Raw genomic sequence first — 23456 nt, forward strand, 5'->3', positions numbered from 1 at the left:
AGCTAGTTAGTCTTTCATCAGAATAGATGAATAGAATATGTTTATCCTAAACGAAATTATTTTGCCAAAAAGCTCCAAAAATGACAATACAATCACTACTGAACATGGTGATTATGGCTGCCTCAGGATTCCTTCCTGCAGAAAGGGGAGGAGTTATAGTTTCATGGCCACAGGTAAAAGACTTCTGTGGTGCTCAATTTATGCCTGAAAGTGCTCTGGTAGGCCTCCAATATAGCATGCAAGGGGTGATCGGTTTCTATGATACTGAGCAGCATCTTCCCAACATCGCCACTAATGACACCAGTTCTACTCGCAAGATGGAACCAGCGTTTCCGATGAGCTCATTGGATCTGTCTGCCTTCAGCCTACTGCCCCAGCACACTACAGTGTAAATGACACTGGATACCACTGTGTGATAGAACTTCTGCACATAGATAGAACTTTTTTATTTGTGTTTTAGTCCAGTTTCTTGTATATGTGGACGCCCAGGTACTTGTGCTTCACTTCTGTTCAAGTGATGGAGATGGGTTTCGGACAGGTCCTCCACTTCCTAAAGTTCACCACCAACTCCTCCATCATTGATGTTGTTTTGCAGGTGGTTTAGTCCACTCCACAAACCTCCTCATTACACTGCTGTACTCTGCCTCCTGGCCTCTGCTGATACAGGCCACAATGGCAGTCATCAGAAAATTTCTGCACGTGGCAGGGCTTTGAACAGTAGCTGAATACCACCAAGAGGGCCTTATCCTCCTACCCACTCACCCACCAAAATATTAAACTCCACAAAAAAGGAAGCCACGGAGGAGGACCCCTGCTGCTGGGACAGCAACCTCTTGACCCCAAGCCGTATTATCAAACCTTGCAAAATTCCAAAGTGCAAGTCTGGTAGAACTCAAGGACCCTGGATTCTCTGTGCCACAGAATTGTGCCTCAGCTGCCTTTCCTCTCAGCAAAGTGAGGCTATGGGAGCGCTTGAAGAGTAACTTTACACTGTCCTCACATCCGGTATCCCGCCACCTCAAGCCCGACCCCATCTCATATCCATTATCTCAAGACTCTGTACCATCTGAGTCCACTCACACCCCTGCTGACCCAACCAGATACTGGTGGTGGTCCAGTTGTCTGCCTCTTTGCACTCTAAGCCATCCCCTCCCAAGTACTGCAATGGAGGTATTCTTCCAAACTCACTTGTCATTACTGGGGTTGCATATTCTCTCCGTTTCCTGCGGCAGAGCTTCCGGTGGCCTAGCATGACATGGGACATAGAGTTTGTGGATGCCTACAGTCTTTGCTGGAGGTAATGCCGCTGGATTGTTGCAGCCAGTACCCATCCCCAGCCACCACTGGTCTTACATCGCAGTGGATTTTGTCACTGGACTTCTACTATCCAACGGTATTACACTCATCACAACAGGTTTCAGCTATCTCTTGTGGGAAGATCCTTTTGTCCTCACCTCCTTACGGACTGTTCTCCATCTCCAGTTTCCTGTGCCTTCCTCTCTGAGTTCCCCTTCCCAACCTCTGCCTGATCTGCCCCTCACCACCTGCATCTATATAAGCCACACCTTTTCTTAAGTCCCCGGTGTCTTTGTCTGCCTTCGGGTATAAATCGATCCGATAATAACACCTGGTTTATGATAGCAGCCTAATTGTACGTCATTGATATGGTAGGTACTTTATACATTCCAAAGGGGAAATTTGCTGTTTCCAGCAAGAGGCAACAAGCCTCTGGCACATGACTCAAATGAAGTGGAGATACAGTAGCTAAAGAAATGTAAGCAGTTATGTAGGTGGCATATTGACTGAGTTTGATGGACATGTTGCATTTCTCTGATCATGTAATTACACCATGTATCATGTACTATGTAACTATTTGAAATCAAAGTGTCTATTTTAGAATACATTCTTCAACGTTGCTCCCAACAAATTACAATTAAAAAATGTTTGAAATCGAAACAAGTAATTTGACGTGTTTTGGTACCTTTACCCTGTAAGTGGTGGAATCTGCTGTAGAGTGATTCAATTGTGTTATTATGCTGCACTGAAACACTGGAAGTGAATGTCCTAATCAAAATTTAATATAACTTTCCTTTTCAGAACAAGTTGTATCAGAATCCGGAGGAAATTTCCTCTCAGCGCAAATGTCAATATATCAATATATTGCAGTGATTATCAGTATTGCAATATGCGCTTCCTACCCACAGCAGGAAGGGTCCCTGTTCATTTCCAACAGGGCGTTTCTTTGTGGAGTTTGCACTATCACCTCATGTGTTGTTGGGGTTCTTTCGGATTCGCCGGTTTCCTCCCACAGTCCAAAAAAACATGCACTAGGTGTGTTGGAGACATTATATTTCCCAAATGTGTAAATGAAAGGTGAATGGTTGTACTGTATGTTCTTATATGTCGCCTTGTGATGGACTGGGGACCAGTCCAGGGTGAACCCCGCTTCCTGGCCGGCAACAACTAGAATGGGCTCCAGAACCCCCATGAGCCAAGATAAGTGGAATGGATGATGAACGATATAATTTTTCTGCGCATTTTCTGTAACAAGACGACCATTTTCCGTCTGTACTTCGGCAAACGCTTCAGACGTTTGGGTCTATTTCCCCAAAAACAAAGAAAGTGTTCATTTGGTAGCACTTGCTGATTCATAGTACCGGCACAAAAACTTCCCTTTGAAGCCTGACACCAATGTTTTGGGGTGAGTTGTCACCTTTTGCGAGTGAACGATGCCGTCGCGCTGTAAGGTATAAGCTGCTGTGACAGCTCAACCTGCGGCTTTGTAACTGTTCAAACTGGTTCAAAGAGCGAGTGAGACATAAGACATCTGACAGCATCACTGATCAGGTCTCTGGAAATAGTAATAACAAAATTGAAAATGTAGTTTTCTCTTTTTTTTGTAAGAAAGTATTTTGATTCTAATACTTTCAGTATATATTCCTGCAACTGATTTTTGGCTGACTTACAGTCCAGTTTAGGGAAATTGGAAGAAACTCACATGCCCATGATGAACAGCTACAAATAAATAAAGACACATATGAAATGAGATATGTATAATCGAAAACAGATGATTAGTTGAGCCAAAAATACAATAAACTTATATGTGTGACATTTTTAGGCAAGAGTAGTGGTCAAATGTGCTGCTATTAGTGGGGGCTCAGAATAAAGGGCCCCGCTGAAGGCAACCAGAACATGGACAATATTTATAATTTTTCTTTTTGAATGCTGATTAAAGGTTGGTCCACAAGCATTATGTTACAACAGGAAATCACAGTTGTCTAAATAATCTCGGTCCCTCAACCCCCAGCCGCCGGGAGTGGGCTTGAGTTTTTTACACCAGCAATGACTGGTGTTTTTCAGATTGATCAACCGCTGGCATTGCTGCCTACTGAATGGACAAAGTGACAAGTAAAGCCGCACAAACCAAACACGCAATGTGACGGGCAGCTCTGATTTATGGCTGGTTAGAGAGGTGTTCAATAGGTGTAATCTGTTTCTATTATTGGTCAGCTGACCTTTTGTCCCGGGTTTCCAAGCACCACTTCAAGCTATTGATTCAATTCCAAGCGTGCTTGTACTTCCTGTTCAGATGATTGACAGGTTGTCTGAAAAATCATTGTATTTGATCACTCTTAAGGAGAATGTTTTTATCCCACAATTATGTGAGGTTATAATGAATAGTTGTAGTAGAAGATTGACAAAACATCCCGGACAAAACGGGACTTAAACAAAGGTGGCAGGTTGCCTGATAATTTCCTAGCGTAAAGGCAAACTCCCAACTCTACTTATAAAAAAAGCCAACTTAAACTGTAGTTTTTGCATTATAAAAGTATTAATGAATGACAAAAAAAAAAAGTTATCTAAAAAAAAACATAGAACTGTCCCTTTGTTGTTTATTGAAAAAAATTTCCTGTCTTAAATTTGCAGGAATTCTTATTTTTTTTAGTGATGAAAAAAAGAAATGTCATGCATGAATTGAAAGTGAATCACCTTTAACCATCTCACACAAAGCAATTTTCTCAAAGTAATTACATAAAATGAAAAATTAATTTGCCCTCTCTCTCTCTCTCTCTCTCTCTCTCTCTCTCTCAATATATATACGTATATATATATATATATATATATATATATATATATACCACAAGAAGCATATAAATTCAAAAGTTAATAAAGACTGAGAATGGGAACAAATAGAACTGATTCTTCTAGTGGCCGATGAAGTAGAAAAACAAATCAAATCTAGAAATTCAGATTTTATATTGTCAATAGTTAGTAGAAGGTAGTTAAACTTTATTTTCCTTCTTGGGCATCTGTCCCCTTTCTGTCTGCAACGGGGCTGCACCAACAAACAAACATCAGTCTAGTCTTGGTGTGTTTTGCGCATAAAATGTGTGTCATTGTAACAAGATGAGCGGTTTAAATCGGAGCCCCTGCATAGACGGAGGCAGGTGGATAAAATGAAGGGGGTCACAAAGCTCGCCGGCTCAAACATCAACAGCAACGTGCGTCGGGTGGGTAAAGACGGAGAAAGCACAGAGTTTGCATGGTGACATAAAAGCGAATAGAACTGCTTTGGGAAGGGAGAAAAGCAAATGGGCTTGTTATCATGTTATTTTACATTTGAACAAAATGAGACACTGCGCAACAGAGACGTTGATAGTAGATGGTAGATGAAAGGACGGGAAAATGCTTTATCAGCCGGGATAATTCCAATGTGAACTAGAAAAACCCTTGGAGCTGATAATGGCGGACCAAAGCTCCAGCTTGTATTAATAAGTAAGCTGGATTGTTTCTCGCCCGTTGTTATAGAAATATCTCCGGCTCATTTTCTGCTTTTAACCATCTTTACTTCTGGAGCTCTGAGACGCACTCCCCTGATTTTTGTGCTTGTGGCGCATTGCACTTTTTCATTTTTTTCTCCGCCACAAACCTTTGCTTTATTGGACCTCTCGGGATCCATTCTGATGTTGCAAAGCGCGTGCGGGGCGGATTGTGTGCACTCGATTCATTCAGGAAAAAAAAAAAGAAAAAACAAAAACAAAAAATAAAAATGACCACTAGTTTGGTTGCCCGGCTCAAAGGGGTCATCCTTAGTCTTTGTAATAATGAACAGGTCACAAAGTCATTAAAGAACCAGGTGCATCTCTACATTATTAAAGTAATAATTATTACCGGTAAATTAAGATGTGTTTCAAATAAAAAGGGGGAAACATATTATTAATAAAAAGTTTTTGGTGACTGAGGAAATATCTGCAAAGTGTGTGTGTTTGTGTTGTATTGTTAAATATATTATTCATATGCAGTTGATGACCCGGGCATCTGTCAAACCACACCTCCTTTTAGGACAAACATAACCGGCGTGCCTTTCAGCACACAGAAAAGACAAATTTGACAGTGACTTAAGACCCCATCATTTTCGCTTTGTTAAATAAGTGGTGGTTTACACTGTCACCTCCCAACAAGGAGGTTGTCCATTAGAGTCTCACTCTGGTCTTTCAGCATTTGCGTAAATGTCTACCTGTGGTCGTGTGATGGACTGGCAGCCACGGCAAACCCCCGCCCCTTTGTTTAATGTCATCTACTCTCGCCTGCAGACCCCCCGTGTTTGGATTGTGCATGGTCACTCAGTTAAGCTACGTGTGAATTGTGAGAGCTAACGTTACTCCATTACTGTATAGTTTCAGGTAGCATTAAATAATAATTTGTTCTTCCTGCCTGAGTTCTCTCTCATGCGCTCTCTCCGAGTCCTCTCGCATAGGTTTTCTCTGTTGTCCTACTTGAGTTCTCTCTTTTCTCTTCATGTTCTCCTGCCTGGTTTTTCACCTTCGTTCTCCACGTCGTGGGTTCTATCTGTTCCCCAACCTGGCAACCATATCTCAAGACCTCCCTATTAGAAGCGATGCAAACATCACGTGCTTTCGTCGAATCTGTTTCATTTCCTATAGTTTGTTCATCAGAGGAGCCTTTACTCAAGTCACGCTGATGCAAAATCCGAGCAAAAAATGCATGTGAAAGATCCAAATTCACTATATTATCCGCAACATCGGCAACGTTTCATTTCATTTCTCTTTAGAAATTCAGGCGGTACTCAGGAACCACCCGTAGCTTACAATCGTGTAACAACCATTTAACCATCAGTAATGCAAGACCCAAAAGAAAAGAAGCCGTAATGAGTACCAGTGCAGCATCGTGCAGGATGCATCCCCCATCGCGGTGATTGCAGGGAGAGAAATGGATGTGAAACATTAATGGATCATCATCCCTGCTGGTCGCAAACAGCAGCGCACAGATGTGGACAGCTCGTTCTGAAATATAGCTTTCCGTCCATTTATTTCTCCCGATTATACATCCACTTCAGTCTCCCTCCCGCACGTGGCGATTCGGTGGCATCAATCATGCATCTTTGAGAAGCAGTGAGGTTTTTAATCCTTCTGTGCAACCGTGTGTGTGTTTTTATTATCCGGTATGTGTGCCTTTAGTTGATGCTGAAACATATGTCCCAAAGCACATCCATATCTCATGCTCAAGTCCTAGAGAATAGTTCTGTAGTGAGGAGTTTAAATTTTTCATTACAACAAGTACGGAAGGCATCGTAAATCGCGGTTACTAAGCAACTGCTTCCCGGCCGCCCAATCAACGCTGTTGTTGGTTTAAGATTTAGTCACAAATATCATCACACTCTCTTTGCCTCCTCTGAATGTCTGTATGTGTATCATATTGAATGGGGTGAATTTGCAAAATGGAGGGAAAAAAAAAACAAAGCACTTTTGATCAAAATGTCTTTCAGTTTAATCTCCCGCAGGAAAAAAAAAAAAAAAAAAATCAATCTCTGGAGTCGAGTTATAAGTTCAGCCCGATGCGCCGAAGGCGTAAAGCTATTCAAGAGATACTGTAAGTTTTAAAGGAGAAGCTTAGACTTTGAATTAGGATCATTTAGTGCTATAACCCACTGCCAGTCACAGTCACACCACTGGTGAAAGTAAGAAAAAAAAAAAGATGCTTATGCAAAGCATTTTTTTTTTCTCCAACTGTTCCTGTCAGAGAGCTTTTGAAATCCTTTTTCTAATGAGTGCTGGCATTCCACCTTCCTATAGCATGTCCTCTGCAGGGGATGCGGGGAGGGTTAGCAACGGGGAGATGACAGCAGTGAAAGTGCCACAGTCAGGAAAATCTTCTGTTCAGCTCAAAGGAAAGTCTTTGAGATTTGCCCGCTTCATAAACAATGTCGTATAGTTTCGTGGCGGCGGATGGGAATGCGACCCCTTGTCTGTAGCGGCGGCGTCTGATCTGAGACCGCCGACTGAGCTCTGACTGGCCGTACACCCATTTCTGAGTGGGACCATCCAGCGCTTTGTTTCCACGGTGAAAAAGTCCAATCCCTCTTGCTCGGCTGTTTCATTACTTTCAATAAATTACCAAATAAGTGTAATGTGAGAGTGAGAGTGCATTCACCCAAAGGGGTTTTTTTAGTCATCGAAAGCGGATAAAACGGGATAACACAGCATGGACGCAACAACAAGACGACTGTTAGCATCTTTTTTTCGCATGTGCAAATTAGCAGAGACAACACTGATTCATGCACTGCATATAAAGAAAGAAAAAAAATTGATTCAAATGAGACTCAACATGAGTTTGCTGCAATTTTGAGAATTGGCTGCGGCCTTTGTTGTCATCTCGTTAATATTATCACCCACCGGAACACGGTTGTTCGCTGACGTCGTTCGAAAAAGTTGTGGTTTGAGCCGGAGATGTCGGCATCGCATTTCAGTCCTCTGCACAGCTGCTGGAGTCGATTGCATTCTTCATTACATTCTTTCATGTTTCTGCTAGAAGCACCGCAATGTGTTTCAGTGGCATCCAAGAATCCGGTCGACTCATGTGAAATACTGATTAGACTGTTTATGTCTGACGCTGTCGAGCAGGACAGGAAGTCAGCGACAAAACCGGCTAAACTGTGGTGGATCGGTAAAACAAAACGGCGTGTCCGAAATACGGCAGCGGATGGATTTTCGCCCCGGATGACCCGATGATCGTCTCTGAAGATGAAAACCACAAAGTCACCGACTGATCTTTGCCCGTTCATGCGGCGCGTCCGAGCAGGAGGCGGCAGAAATAACAGCGACATTAAGATATATTTAACTCAAGGACACTTCCTTTCCATCTCCGAAGCCCAAAAGTCCGGGGGAAAAAAAAAAGATCAAATCAAAAAAGTGGCTGCTGAATCACTGCAGAGACGTCCCGGTGCAATTTGATGCTGCGCTGAAGATGAAATGAACCCTCGGCCTGAGCAGACCGTTGGACGGAGGCGGCGGAAACTGGATGTTGTATACTTTGGCCAAATGTGCCTCGGTACTAATTATCCTCCATCATATGCAGAAAATTGCTGTTTTCCCCGGTTTTAAGAACCAGATTGTCTCCTTGTAGTTCTCTTCCTGAGAGTGTCACGGTTTCTCTGTCTGAACTGTCGCAGTTATTTCAGAAATTTCAGCTAGTTTCCAGGTCCACCCCTGTGCCCGGACTCTTCGCAAGAACCAAAACTTATTCTCGGATTCCTACCTTGTTGCTGCTCCTCAGTGCAGCTGTCAATCACCGTTCACCATTTATGTTTACCTCAAGTAAGAAGGAGAGGCCCTGAAATTTACATTGAGGTTTAAGAGATCAGATTTAAAAAAAGATAGATACAAGTAATAATGCAAAAAGGTTATCTGGTAGATACAAAACACCAAAGTATTGCTGGGAAAGTAGAGGAAATCAATCTGAGCCGAAAGTATGTTTGACTCTTGGAAAAAGAAATATCTTTAGCTGAATTTGAAAGTACTGGGAATTAAAGCAAACCCTGTTTTCTGGGGGTTTTCCCCCTGCAATGTGGGCTGTTGGTTAAAAATAAGAAAATGCAAAAGAAATGGAAAATCAGCATGGGTGTGGGAGTGGAGTGGGACTAGTAATTTGGTCAGAATAAAAGTCAAATAGAAAAACAAACAAATAGCACACATTTAAAATCAAATCTAAATGCAAGTCATTTAGTAATAATCAATAATCAGCAGCTTGACATCAGACATATGTTTCGGGTTGCTGGTTGCAACCTCAGAAGCGGATCGGATTTAGTTCACATTCGGGTTGATAAAGCATCAATCGACAGGCTGGTAACCAGCTTAACTATGATGACGTATCACTGCGTTTAGCGAAATAAAATTGTCACTCCAAATCCCTGGAAACTGTGATTTTGATATAGGTATAGATTGTATAGATATTGCCACGGGTGAAATAATGGACTCAAAGTAAAACAAAAACAAGCCAACTTTAATAGTTTATTTCGAGGCCTGGACTTTCAGATGTGTAAATTACCTCCCTGGATTGACATCCGCTTCCGAGAAAAGTCTCCAGCTATTCCCGACGAGTACAATCGCAAGGCCGAGACCGGAAAAAGAACAAAAAAAAAAACGTTCGGCGGTGATGATATATGGTTACTGAACGGCATTTATTGAGTGTTTCCTAACGCGATCACACACTGACAGTGCAGCATCAGGAGCGATTACCGGCTCAGTGTTTTACTCAAGGACACTCGGACAGGTTCTCCGGGGGATCAGGGGAGAGAACCGGTCACCAAGACGGCAAATCCAGTCACTCTAACGTCCTTCGATTGCCGTACCCGGACGGACGCCGTGTTAAATATTCAAGGGTGAAAGTTATAGGTTTTAATGGGGGCCGTGGCATTCTGCAGTCCTTGGAGGTTCGCTTGTTAAAACCCTGAACGTACAGCTGAAAGAAAAGGGGCTCTTTTGCCGGTTTAAACAACACCAACATAACTTTGTCCTGCTAAATTAACCATCCCGAGGACCTGCATCCGCATTAATATTAATTTGGAGTTTCTGTCAAGGATGCAAAAGCAAAAGCGTTTGTGGTTTTGCTCTGTTTCAGTAATGTATGTACACACACACACACACACATTCACACACGCACATACATATTATGTATATAAATATATATATATATGTATTATGTGTGTACATAACATACAAACACAATAATATACAGCTGTTCAACTGTCCTTGTGGTTCAGATCTGCTTTTTGATGCTGATCAGGTGGAGAGCAGCAGGTTTATCCAAGGTTGAAAACAGGTTGATGGGACATTTTGGGTTTGACAACAAAGGCTGTGAGCTATAAAAGGATAAACGACTGAGCTGAGGGCAACTGCAAAGTTAGGTGATAAATCTCGGGTCGGCCGGTTGCCATCCGCGACCCCTTTCACCTTCTAGATAGCTGTTTATTTAAACTTTACGAAGCATTAATTAGGGTAGCTCCGGAGAAATACGATGAACCCGATTGTCAGATTTGTGGATCTTCGTTTTCGTGGATCTTCAAAAATGATGAATGCGACCTTATTCTGGCAGGTTTACAAGTCTGTGCAAAACTCTCATCTGACGATTTCCAGCTGCTTTGTGCCGCGGAGGCCGAACCCGAGGGTCTCGGAGAGGAGCCAGCACTTGTTTGGAGTGTTCGAAGGCAGCGTCATGAATTAAATGTTAGTAGCATACTTTTCACACTTTTCAGTATTTAATTTTGGTTTTCAAACTATACAGAAAAATACAGAGAGAGGGACGAAAAGACTGACAGGTAGATAGATAGATAGAGAGATAGATAGATAGATAGATAGATAGATAGATAGATAGATAGATAGATAGATAGATAGATAGATAGATAGATAGATAGATAGATAGATAGATAGATAGATAGAATCCAGACCTCAATGGATTCATACATTTGATTTCCATTGATCATTTTTGTGTAATTTTGTTGTCAGCACATTCAACTATGTAAAGAGCAAAGTATTATATTATATATAAGAATATTTAAATCATTCACATCTAGGATGTGTTATTGTAGTGTTCCCTTTATTTTTATTTTGGAGCAGTAAATATATATATATACTGTATATGTAGATAGATAGATAGATAGATAGATAGATAGATAGATAGATAGATAGATAGATAGATAGATAGATAGATAGATAGATAGATAGATAGATAGATTTTGTGATTTATTTATTTTGTTGAATTCCCTTCTCTGATGCACTTTATTTTAATTTCACAAATCTCAGAAACTATTCTGCCCTTTCTCTATTTCATCTTGTTTATTTGTATTTGTGTGAGAAAGGACAAAAAAAAAAAAACCTCCAGACATTGGGCATCTCTTATTTTGTGGCTCTTCTAGTGTTTCCGTTGACTCGTGGCCTTCGAATCCCCCGCAATCTTCTCCAGGGTTTCCTCCACTGATCTTTAATACTTTTTTTACATCTTGGTTGGTAAATTCGCTGCTTACAGACAGCTTTTTTTGCTGATAGGAAAATGTTGATTGGGAATGTGGCGCAAGAAGAAACAGTTTCAGGCTATAGAGTTTTCCAACGTGAACAAACTGTTTCGCTTCTGAATTCACTGTTAATTAGAGGGCCTTTATTTGGAAACACCTATATATCAATAAATGTCCTCCATATATGGATGTGAGGGTCAGGGCTTTAGGATCCTTTGCATTGGTTTCACAGAATCCCCCTGTGGATGTATTTAGAAATGCTTGCAGAGTTTTGATTATTTTCTCAAGCGTGGGGATTTACTGTTAGACCATGAATTGAATTGAATATTTGTTTAAAAAAAAAAAAAAATTAAAAAAAAACAGATATACCTGGAAAATGGTAAAATTGGTAGGAAAATTTGTAGGAAATTCAAAATGATTATCTGAGAAAAAAATCAAGAGAAGTAAAGATGATGATAAACCCATTCTTTTAAAGTCACAGAAGAGGGAGAATTTCCTGGAAATCTACAAGTTGTTTTAATTTAGTAATAATAATAATAATAATGATAATAATAATAATTAGTTTTATGCGTATTATGTAAAAGTAGATATAATCTATAACAAATTAACTGTATTTCTAAAAAAAATAGATGACATATATGATCTGAAAAGTCATACAAAAGTTTAAAGCAGAAAAATACAAACTTGCAGCACAGTAAGAAAGAGTGAGCAAATCGAAATGTATGTAGAAAATTAATTTTCTCTTCTAAATGTAATTCTAAAGGTCAGGCTTTTCATTTGCATGTGCGTGAAGCCTTTTACATGAATTTAAATTAAACTGCAATCAAAGCACTTCTCTTTTTTTTTCTGAGGAAAACATTTAGGTTAGAAATTATTCATCTTTATTCCTTTGGAGTTTTTGTGGTGAACCTTAACCTTAAGTCCAAATTGTATCAATATGATCTTTGACACAAGAACACCAAAGTCAGAAAAAAGGCAAAAGAAAGTAGTTAAAACAAAATATATCAAACCTTTCCTCAAAATGTTCAGAACTAACACCAATAAGATGGTGTACTTCTACAACAACTACTATTTTGACTACTGATAGTACGAGAATCACTGCTGACATGGCTAATTTTGCAAATACGACAATTACCATTAATAAAAATCATGGTAATAACATGATAATAATGAACATGTTTTAGAATGATCTATGTTTGGCTATGGAGGTTCTCCATCGTGGCAAATTGATTTTTTCTTCAAGAAATTTCACCTGTTATTTTAGAGGTTCTGCAGTTCTGATAGACTGTTTGTGGTTCCCAGTATATAACTGCTGCGGTGTTAGTAATACAAATGCAAATCTTCTTCTTCTCCTTTCGGCTTTTCCCTTCAGGTGTCGCCACAGCGAATCATCCCTTCTCCATCTAACCCTATTCTCTGTATCCTCCTCTCTCACACCAACCACCTTCATATCCTCTCTCACTACATCCATAAATCTTCTCTAGACCTCCTGCCTGGAAGCTCCTATTCCAGAATCCACCTACCAATATATTCACTATAATAATACAAATGCAATTATTATTACTATTACTACTAGTATCAGGATGAAAGACCTCTACTGCCAGTAGTAATAGCAGTACGATGAGGATTATACTGATGATTATAATAATCATAATGATAAAAATAATATCTACAAAGAAAAAAGAAAAGTTGTTCCTTCTGCAAACACAATCACACACACACACACACACACACACACACACACACCAACTCAAAGTGGTTTCGAGAATTAATGAAAGAGTGGATACGTGTGTGATTATACAGAGAGAGAGAGAGAGAGAGAGAGAGAGAGAGGGAGGGGAAAACTTTATTTCTTTAAAAATATATAGTTATATCAGTGTACATATGAATATACATACATATGGATCTAATCCGTGCACATTGGACCTTCCGGTCACGCGTAGAGCACGGCATGTTGTCGCGCCTCAGCTCAGACACAAGCCGCCGGGACATCCGCGCCCACGGCGGCGTGTTGACCCGCGTGGAGCCGCGCGGAGGGTCCGGTTCCGGGAGGATTCCGGACGCAAACAGCTCGATCGACTGTGGGTCGATTTGCCGACACTTGACTGAATTGTGACGCCAGAGCAGGAGTGATGTAAGAGACGGAGGGAGGAGAAGGAGAGGAGAGAGAGGAGAGAGAGAGGGAGGGAAGGAGGGAGGAGGCTTCGGGGAGCGGCTGGTGAAAATCTCCCGTTACTTTCAGGAAACCCAGACAGACGGTGGCTGAAGTGACTTGGAGCCCCGCGGAAGGAGACGCGGGGAAAAAGGGGGGGTGGGCTGAAAACGGGGAGGCGCGTAAGCGGAGTTTCATTTTGGAGAAAAGGCGGAAAAAATAGGTGTTATTCCGGTGAAGGTTGGGAGACAGTGATGCGGGCAGACCCGCTCCCAAGTTATCTGTTCTCGGTGAAATGATATGTAATGAATGCGTGACGCGTCCGTGACGTGGAGACACACCTAATGAGCCCACTCGGCTTATTTGCTCCTCCGGTGTAAGTCGGACCGCGCAGAGCTGACCGGGGCTCCGAGAACCAGCACCTCGGACAGCGACACACCCGCCGCTCCTCCCGGTGGGGCGAGGAGTGGGGGGAAAGCGAGAGCTCCGAGTCCGAGCCCCCGGCGCTCTAGCCCGGATATGCGCCCGTCCTTCCGCCGCTCCACGCCGGGCTGCGATGGGCGCTTGACGACTGCGACGTCCTCGCCAGCGGTGCGCCAAGAGTTCGTCCCCGGCATGACGCCCGGCGCAGGAGGCACGGCGGCGAAACTTGCGCAGGGCTGAGCGTTTGCGCGTCTCCAAACACACACAGAGAGAGAGAGAGAGAGAGAGAGAGAGAGAGAGAGGGGAAAGAAGGAGGGAGAGAGAGGGGGAGAGTTGAGGCGTCTTTTGCAAACCACAAGAGTCCGAGCGTCCTTTGCGCCATGGGGATAAGACACCTCCTGCTGCTGCTGATTTACCTGGACCCCCTGTGCGTGCTGAGCGCCGCCACGGGCGGCAGGAAAGCCAAGAAGCCAACCAAAGCCACCACGGCTCCCGCCGCCGTCCCGCAGAAGACCCCGCCGCCCGCGCCCGTCATCAACCACGATACCTGCCTGGGCTACTACGACGTGAGCGGCCAGTACGACAAGATGTTCGAGTGCAACAACACGGACCACCGGTACTGCTGCGGGACGTGCTACCTGCGCTTCTGCTGCGAGTACAAGAAGGACCGGCTGGACCAGAAAGCCTGCAACAACTACCATACCCCGGTGTGGGTGCAGACGGCGGTCCCGTCCCCCGTCCCGACAGGTGAGACCTACGACCCCAGCATGGATCAGACCAACACGGCGGTCTACATCACCTGTGGGATCATAGCCTTCATCATCGTGCTGGGGGTGTCGGTGAAAGTTGCCTACGACAAAGCCACGGAGCCGCCGCAGGAGATGAACATTCACAGGTGGGTGATTGATGCGTCCGCACAGAAACCGTCATATGCGATGGAGGTCAAAGGTCAAGACCGGACCTCCGCTGCCGCTAATGAAGGCTGTGAAAATGACCCCCCCCCCAAAAAAAAACATGAATTGGTTTTAGAATAGCTTTGACAGTACGCAAAAAAAAGATGCACGACACGACCGGACAAAACCAAAAAAAAATTAAAAAACACAAGCTATGACCTCGAAATTTCGCTATCACGACCAGAAAATAACCTCTGTAAAATGTAAAATGTAAGTCGAAATAAAGAGCGTATGTTTTTGAATGAATCAACAAGAGCGTGACATGAGGCACCTTGCAGCTCAGAGGCTCTCAGAACCGCAGCGCATGTTGAATACTGAAGAAGTGCACGGGTATGAAAGCCTGAAATAATTACCGTGGAGCCGAAAAGAGGAGGCTTGGCGTTCGCCGAGTGTGTTTGGGTGAGTGCGTGTTTGTGTGTGTGTGTGCGTGGGAGCGAGAAAGACCAATGCCTGACGTTTCTATCTAATGTTTCTTCGTCGACGCCTCAGCTGGATGGTTTTGCTGAGTCTAAGAATAGCGGGTAGATTTTGACTCACGTGGCAAAGCGAGTTGATGCGGCGAGCGGTCGAACAGCGTAGACCCTCTCCGAGCCCCCGACACCCCTCCCCCCCCCCCCCCGCCGCTCCTACCGGCGTGCTGTCTGGTGCCGCTCAGGTGGGAAATTGACAAGCGTGCTCGGTCGGCGAGCGGTAAGCGGCGGCGGGCCGTTCGTCCCCCCGGCTGTTCCCGCTCCTCCCGTGCACAAGCACGTTCATACATGAGTGGACGGCGGCGGCATCAGCCTGTAACTGCTGACACACATTATTTCCCCGGGATTGCATAGTTTTTTTTCTATGCATTATTCAACACTTCGGCGATCTTAGGACTGTGAATAATGGATAGTGTTAATGTTGGGGCTGTATCAAGGTCCTGTGAAACGCAACGCGCCGCTGCACATCCAATAAGAAGCCGGGGACAAGGGGAGCGGAAATATTAATTCAAAAGCAAAAGGTTACCCCGGCGATGCATTTGTTGCAATAAAGCTCTGAGCTGCCGCGGCAGCGGCGCAAAAGTAATTTGATTTTCTTTTCAAGAGAGCGGCGGTAGAAAAATCCCGAGAAACACTTGTTTTTTTTTATGTTTTTCATCCCAATCCCCCCCCCCCCTTCCTTTCCCCGGGGTCTCAGCCTTGCATGTGCACCTGGTGCTGTCTATGAAGGAAAAAACATTCAGCCTAATTAGATGAGATGCTCACATACAGTTTGGTTTCAAATGAGCATCGGTGATTTTTTTCTTGAGTGAATCTAAAAAAACACAATACTGTCTGGACCTCCGTGTCATGTTCGGGTCCTAAACACCCCCTTCATATCTGCTCCATAAAAAAAACAAAAAAAAAAACACTCGAGGATTTAGTTATTTTTCTATCTTTTATTTATTTTTCGCCCTATCTCAGTAGCCTTGGTTTATTTTCTGTTCAAAATCTTGCATTTGGTTGAAACGCAACTCCAGAGTATATTTATTATATATATGCCAGGAATATTTTATTCCTGCTATTTTACCCACTGCTTTTTGATCGTTATGTGATCATTTATTTAATTTCTTGAGCTAACCAGGGCTTTCTTTTAAGATTAAGAAAAAAATCTCTTGTAATTTGCATGAGAATTTTAAATGTTTACAGTTTTACAAGTAAACTTACTGTATTTCCTATATTTTGTGGAGGATTTTTAGTGTTATTGATTAAAAAAACACATTATTGATTAATTAACTTTTGATCTATTTTTTGCTGATTTTTACGTAAATTCTTGGTAAGTTTGAGTTGCTTCTTTCAAATTGTAATATCTGTTATTCTAAGGTTCATGTTGAAGTTTAGGAGCCTTTTTTCATATTTTGATGTCAATTCCAGATTTCATTTTTCATTTTTTGATCTGGTTCTTGTTGATATTTCACCCAGATTCTAAAAGTTCTCTAGTCTTAAGCATTTTTTTGGGAGATTTCAAATGATCTTTTGAAAATATGCTAATTTTTAGCCGATTCTTCGGTTGCTTTATTTTCTTTATTTTTTCATATTTTCTCTGAACATTTTGAAATGATTTATTCGCTATTTGGGGAAAATGTTTATCCTTGAAAGTTTGGGGGGTTGAAAAACACTACAGATCCCCCCGATTTTTCACTGGTTTTTAAGTGTTTTTTTTTTTTTTTGTTCCAATTCTATGAAAATAGAGCAGGTGATAAAAAGATGTCATCAATGATCAAAAAACTGTCAAAAATAAATATTAGGCGGCTAGATTGTCTTTAACGTTAAGGACAGTCAAGGACAGACGTGAAAATAACAGAGCAAAACAACAACAGCGACGCGTCCGTGTACTTTAGAATCCAGCAGAGATCAATGACCGACAATTATCGAATTTGTTTTCCATTGTTTTCCCGGGAGACGCCATGTTAAAGTCTTTATGTGAGAATTTGTATTAGATGTTTGTTTTTTTTCAAAACCCGGAAAGACCAAAAGCTGTAACACGTGCTTCTGACTTGTGACCGCAGGGCGCTGGCAGACATCCTGAGGCAGCAGGGGCCCATCCCCATATCTCAGTACGACTGCGAGAACTTTGCAGCGATGAACGGCTCGCCCAAAGACAACACGCCGGTCAGAACCTCATCCAAGAACCACTACACTCCGGTTCACAGCTCCAAATCCAACCACGGTGAGAGTCCTCCTCTAGAACACTTACACACTCACACAAGCGTCCTCTGGTTGATGTGTCATGACTGTTGGTCAAATTTAGCCGCCGGGCACTTTTCGACTTATCAACCTACATCCCCCTCAATGCTCGCCGTGTTTTCGTTCCCGCCTATGTGTTCGCTAGCAAAGAGCGGCCGCGGTGCTCAACCTTTCAACGGCCTAATCTGCAATGTTAACATCCAGTAATCATCGGATTTGAGCGGGAGAGTGTGAGGGAGGCGAGATAATTGCAGGCTGGCAAGGCAACGGCGCCCCGTAGTCTCTGACAGGTTCGGAAGCGACGGCTTTGCGGTCTCTCAGCCGGCGAATCTGGCGCTCACACCCAGTGCGCTTGGCATGATTTAACCCCGCCAGCTGCGGCAGAGACAGGAGCCATGCATCTGGAATGCGACAGAAACGTGAGCGAGAGAGACAGGAGAGAAGCAGGTCTATCAGATTGAGCAGCACAAAGCGGTGAAATATAGCAAAATGCTTATGCATCACTGTGCAAAGAAATATATATCATGTGGAAAATGGATATTTTTTCTGTTTCACTGCGCAGCTGTTAAATGAGGGAGCCACTTTATGATGAAAAATTGTTCGAGTGTATATTTGTTGGGGGGTTAATGAAGTGTCATTATAAAATGTCAACAAAACAACAGCGCGACCTGCAACTCAAGTAAGTGAAAAATAGTTTGTTGGTGGTGCAAAAGCCAAAAATGCTCTTATGAGACATTTCAAAATCATTTGGGTGTGGATTTATATTCAGCTCCATAATGCTGTTAATGGTGTGCATACGTCAAGAAAAATGCAAAATTGTACATCTTAAACTACCTGAGAAAATGCCAGGAATGGCCCAAATGAACGCTAAATATGAATTCTAACGTAACTCAAAGTACCTTAATTTTTTTTAGAATCTACTGAAAAGGAAAAAGGTTAAAAGGATCTAGAAATAAAAGGGAAATTAAGCAGAGATACCCCTTGCACACATAAAACTGGTTTCAAATAGAAAAAAAGAAAGAAAAAAAGAAATTTTACAATATCTGGAAAAAAGATTACCAGCAATTAAAAAAAAACAGCCTAACCCATGCAAAATCTTTCATCAATCAAATCAAATCAAATCAAATCTGACCAAACAGATATTGACAAAAAAGTTTTTTTTTAAATAACTTGAAGCTTACAGAAATTAACTTTCAATAAAATAAAATAAAATAAAATAAAATAAAATAAAATAAAATAAAATAAAATAAAATAAAATGAAATAAGATGAAATAATATAAAATAAAATTAATGGGTGGCACGGTGGTGCATTTGTTAGCGATTCTGACATTGGGACTTTCTGTGAGGAGTTCGCATGTTCTCCCCGTGTCTGCGTGGGTTTCTTCTGGGTTCTCTGGTTTCCTCCCACATTCCAAAAACATTGAAAAGTGCCCTGAAGGCCCCTAGTGAGTGAATGGTTGTTTGTGTATTGTCATTGACTGGCGACCAGTCCAGGTTGTACCCAGCCAATGACAGCTGAGATGCGCTCCAGCATCCTTCGCATCCCTGAGTGCAGGATAAGCGGCAGATGATGGATGGATGGATGAACAACAGCACAGACGGTCTGTCTTAAGACATTTATTCATTTCTGTGAAAGTTGAATAGTAATATAAAACCATCCCTCTTACTTTTAGAAACCTGGATTTCAATGTAAATTCCCCAGTACACTGAAATACTATAAAAGCATATTAGGTGTTTGTGTTGGACTCTAGTTATTTAACCCTCGGGAGCTTGCAGGCCTGACTGCAACTGATTTCAACACCTGCATTCTCTTTTTAAAAAGATCAAGTAACAGTATCGACAGTTAATCCTTCTTTTTGTATCATCGTGAACAAATGCTGAGTTACGACCAGCATGCAACAACGTAGTAACAAGTTCTTTCTAATTCCGAATGATCTGACTTGATCTGACGTTTGCGACTGACGTGATATTTAACCTTGTATGCTGGCGGTTTTAGCGACTTTAAGTTGTAAGTGAAGTGGTGTTTAAAACCGGTAATTCAGTCTCGTCAAGGGAAATCAGATCGGGGCTGAAAAAGTAGAAGGTATACAATTGTTGGCCTGAATAAAGAGTTGACTTTTCTACTAAGCACAGATAATGTGAACTTTGCGTCGGGTGGTTTAATCCTCGGGGGTTAAATTGTGTTACGCTTTGAGCATATCCTGGTCCGTATTCTGACCGCTGCGCCGTTTATCTGGTAAACCACCGACACGAATGAATTTAATTAATAAGTCCAGAGACGGCGGTCTGTCAAATGATAAAATGACAGAGAAAACAATGAGCCGAGGATTGAAAGAGCTTGTCTTGAAAAAGAATGAGGTTTTACGGCGTGCTGACGCTCACGTCAAGGTCCGGTGCGACCCGGTGCACATAAACATTTCAGGAAAACATGGCGGCTTCAATAAAGTTGTGTAAGCAACTGATCACCCGCCGCCGACTCCATTTGCCCCTTAAATCACTTTTATACGAGACAGAAAAATGATATCGCATTGTTTTCATCACCGGTCGTCATATAGAAACTTTATTACTGTTTTACTGTGGCTGAGGTTGAGATGTTGTCAAGTGATGTTGTTTGTGCGTGAAATTATTTGAGCCTGAAGGAGATCATTTCACTTTCAACATGAGTAACATCCCCACCAACGACGGAGCGCGATGTTCCTGTCACTTGCAGAAAACCTTCACTGTAACGTTGGAGCTCTGACAGCTGGTGGACGGACCCTCCGGGGTCCTGCTGAGTCACCTTAACATCAGACCCCTCGCTGTTTGTTTGAGACTCTGCTTTGTCTCCACAGACACTTTGTACCTTCAATTAACACATTCAAATAAGGCTTCTATTTATACAAAGGTACTGGCAATGCATTTAATTCACATCTGCAGTAATGTTCTCAACGTTTGCGGGGAGAAATTGAATATTCATGCTCTATTTAGGTAAGAGTAACCTTTTGGGCCCTCAGAAAAGTACATATAATTACCTCAAGGTCCAACATACCTTGGGGGATAAGAATGTTCTCCTATAACAGTTTCAGGCAGTGAACTTAATCCGCCATAAGTTGGAACCTCCTTGCAGAGAAAGAGCAATCGGGCTGCATGAGGTTTTTTTGTCCTCGTGGAGTCCTTCACTCTTCTGTCTTTTGAAGAAATTCCTTCTCGCCACTGATATTCATTTCACTGAAGGGCTCCTTTCAGAAATCTTCCCAACTGTGTGCGATAAATAGATCCTCCATGAACCCGTCGAGTAGTAGAAAGGAGTAGTTCCTCACGCTTATTTTACAATGTCTAACCACAGCCTGCACTTGTTGTGGGTGTTTAATCTCAAAAGCGTATCTGGGTGTTTGGATAAATTCTTTACTACGAGCCACACTTATCCGTTGTTTATTTATCGGAGATTAAGCTACTGTTCCTTTTCAAGCCTCACCAGACTGGAGGATGTGTTCTTCTGGACATTGGACTCGAATTTCTGCCCTTGAGGACGTTTTACCTCTCATCGGAGAGGCTTCTTCAGCTCTAAAGAGCTGACGACCAACTGAAGAAGCCTCTTGGATGAGAGGGGAAGCATCTTCAAGAGGAGAAATTCCAGTCCAGTTGATATATAAAGATGTTGACAAGGATCAACCATGACCTTGATGACTGAGAACCTCCACAGACTTCTTCTAGACGCCAACACAAACAGTGTTTGAACCTCTTCCGCGGGTTGCTCTAAATTCGACTCACCTCACGCCGATTAATCGGCAATTATAATATCCGAAGTTATTGATATTGCTAAAAAGCACATTTGAAATTTGAATGCAAAAGGCCCTTTGGTTCTTTTAAGGCACGAATATGCTAAAGGGCTGAATGAGGGCATCCTTGAAACTACTGACTAATTCCAAAACAAATATGGCAAATGGGAGAAGAACAAAAAGCAAAGCTTTTGGAACGTCACGCACAGCTATGAAAATAAGTAGCCAAAAAAATCCAATGCTTTTAAAAAAAAAAAAATCGTATTCACACCGCAACGATGATGCTACTTCACTTTAACACTTTTTAGCTGTTTTTTTTTTTTTTTTTGTAATTTTCTCATCTCGGATGCATGCATAATGCATGCATAATAACACCCGCGGTGTTTGTTTGGCCCACATCGACATGTCCTGGATATAACGCTGGAAGACGATATCCAGTAAAAGACAGTTAATCTAAGCATGGGAATATAATTGAATTGACCCCTGGTAGTTAAATATCAAGGAACATGTACGCGTCAAGGTCATCGGTGTTCGGCCGCCGTCGGCTACAACGGTAGATTCCTTTAGCAACCTGAGTCGGTAAGGTTGGCGGTGTTTCTGCGATGGCGAGCTGCCATCCTGCAGCACCGCGATGCAGCTGCACGTGGCAGGCTGCCTTCGGAGTGACCTTGCGTGCGTTTATACCCCCGCAAAGGTCGGGCATCACTTTATCTGTCTGTCGCTCTGCTCGGCTGCCGCTATTCTTCCCGCCCCGCGCACAATCAGAGCTCGGAGCGAGGAGGGCTCAGCTCGGTCCAACCCCCGGCCGAGTGCACTCCCGCGCCCTCCGTCCCCGCTGTCAGGGACCACGGCGGCCCTGATAGGGTTGGACATGAAAGGCAGTGACAGGCCGGGCGAGAGCGCGGCTAATGCTTGCATACAAATGGGGAGCGCCGCTCGATGCGCTAACAGGCTCGACGCTGCCGTGGGAGGCAGGACCGCGCGCTCCCGCCGGAGATGCATATTCATGTGCTGCTAAATGGGAGTTTGACACACAGGCGGGATGCGGGCCGCTTGAGGAGAGCGTCCCCAAGCGGAGCCGGCGTTTCACTTCCACCGGCATCGGGGCCGCTTTCGTGTCAGGTACGGGCCCTAATAAAGGCCAAGAGGATCCCGTTTAGTCACGTCAGAAAGCGGAATACGATCCTTTCCTCCTAACTTGCCCAGTTACTCTTCTCTTAAGTGTATCTCCATCCCGAGAGCTTTGTTTAAACCCAATGCTACGCTGATTTATTTTCCACACTGCAGACCTCATGTGATGACACGGTACCCTTGGTGCACTGCAACATCCCCGCTTATTTAGAGACATATTTTTTTTTAAAAATGAGGCCCGAAGCAACAAACAGTAGAGGCAGCATAATATGACACCGGCGTAAGCGCTGCTATTTTCTATTCGCATCCACTCCGTAATCTTGCAGGCCCTGATCCTCTTTTAGGTCGGGGTGTAAACACAGTGCGCCTCGCAGCCACAACAAGGAGAAGACCTTGAAAAGGAGGAGCAGGTACATTTATAGGAGTTTGCCTTCGGTTAAAGTAAACAATAATCACTTCTGTGAGTAATGCAGTTTGGCCAACAGCGCTGCAGATGAAGGTGATTTATTAACCGCGCACTTCAGGCGAAGATGTTTTTTCTCATTGAAAGGCGCTGCTTGGTTTCCTCTTTGACATTTTCTAAATGTGGAGAATGATGAAATATAGTTTTCAGCGATTGCAGTGGGGCTGTTTCTCATTTTACAAGGCAGATACCAGAGAAAAAGAAAACAATTTCTTTGCACTGAGAGCACAGGCAGATTGCATTAAGACTGCAAAATGTTGAACCGTGGAAGCGGATCCTCGCGCTTTTGAGCGTCCGTCTCGTTTGTTTGAGCCATCAATTAATTCGGTTTGAGTCGAGCGACCTCCGCAGCTTAAAGGTCAGCCGCTCCGGACAATTAAATGACGTGATGATAGCTTCACATTTCAAGCCGTTTAGCAGCTTTGACGTGACCTTTTAGATATTTTAAAGCACATAGTCCACCGTGCGTGCAGACTCCAATGCGCTCGTGCACAGCAACAGTACGTTTCTTTCACGATTAACCCGAATAGTAGAATCCTTTTGAAAATACCATGCTAAGGGTACAAAAGCGC

At 42.9% G+C, this 23456-nt stretch overlaps 1 protein-coding gene across 8 annotated transcripts in view; it reads left to right on the forward strand.

Moving 5' to 3' along the window:
* The first annotated feature begins 13470 nt into the window (after positions 1–13470).
* The window catches only part of shisa6b (shisa family member 6b), an 83518-nt gene continuing 73532 nt past the window's right edge, over positions 13471–23456 (forward strand). For all 8 annotated transcript variants that reach the window (XM_086141019.1, XM_086141021.1, XM_086141022.1 and 5 more), the window contains exons 1-2: positions 13471–14778; positions 17355–17515. In XM_086141019.1, coding sequence (XP_085997145.1) covers positions 14264–14778; positions 17355–17515 — 676 coding nt within the window. In that variant the 5' untranslated portion in view covers positions 13471–14263. The remainder of the gene's footprint in view (positions 14779–17354; positions 17516–23456) is intronic.

Source organism: Fistularia commersonii, chromosome 33 (assembly GCF_037954325.1).
Source record: "Fistularia commersonii isolate RoL2024-O1a breed Wild chromosome 33, RoL_Fcom_v1.0, whole genome shotgun sequence".
Lineage (NCBI taxonomy): Eukaryota > Metazoa > Chordata > Actinopteri > Syngnathiformes > Fistulariidae > Fistularia > Fistularia commersonii.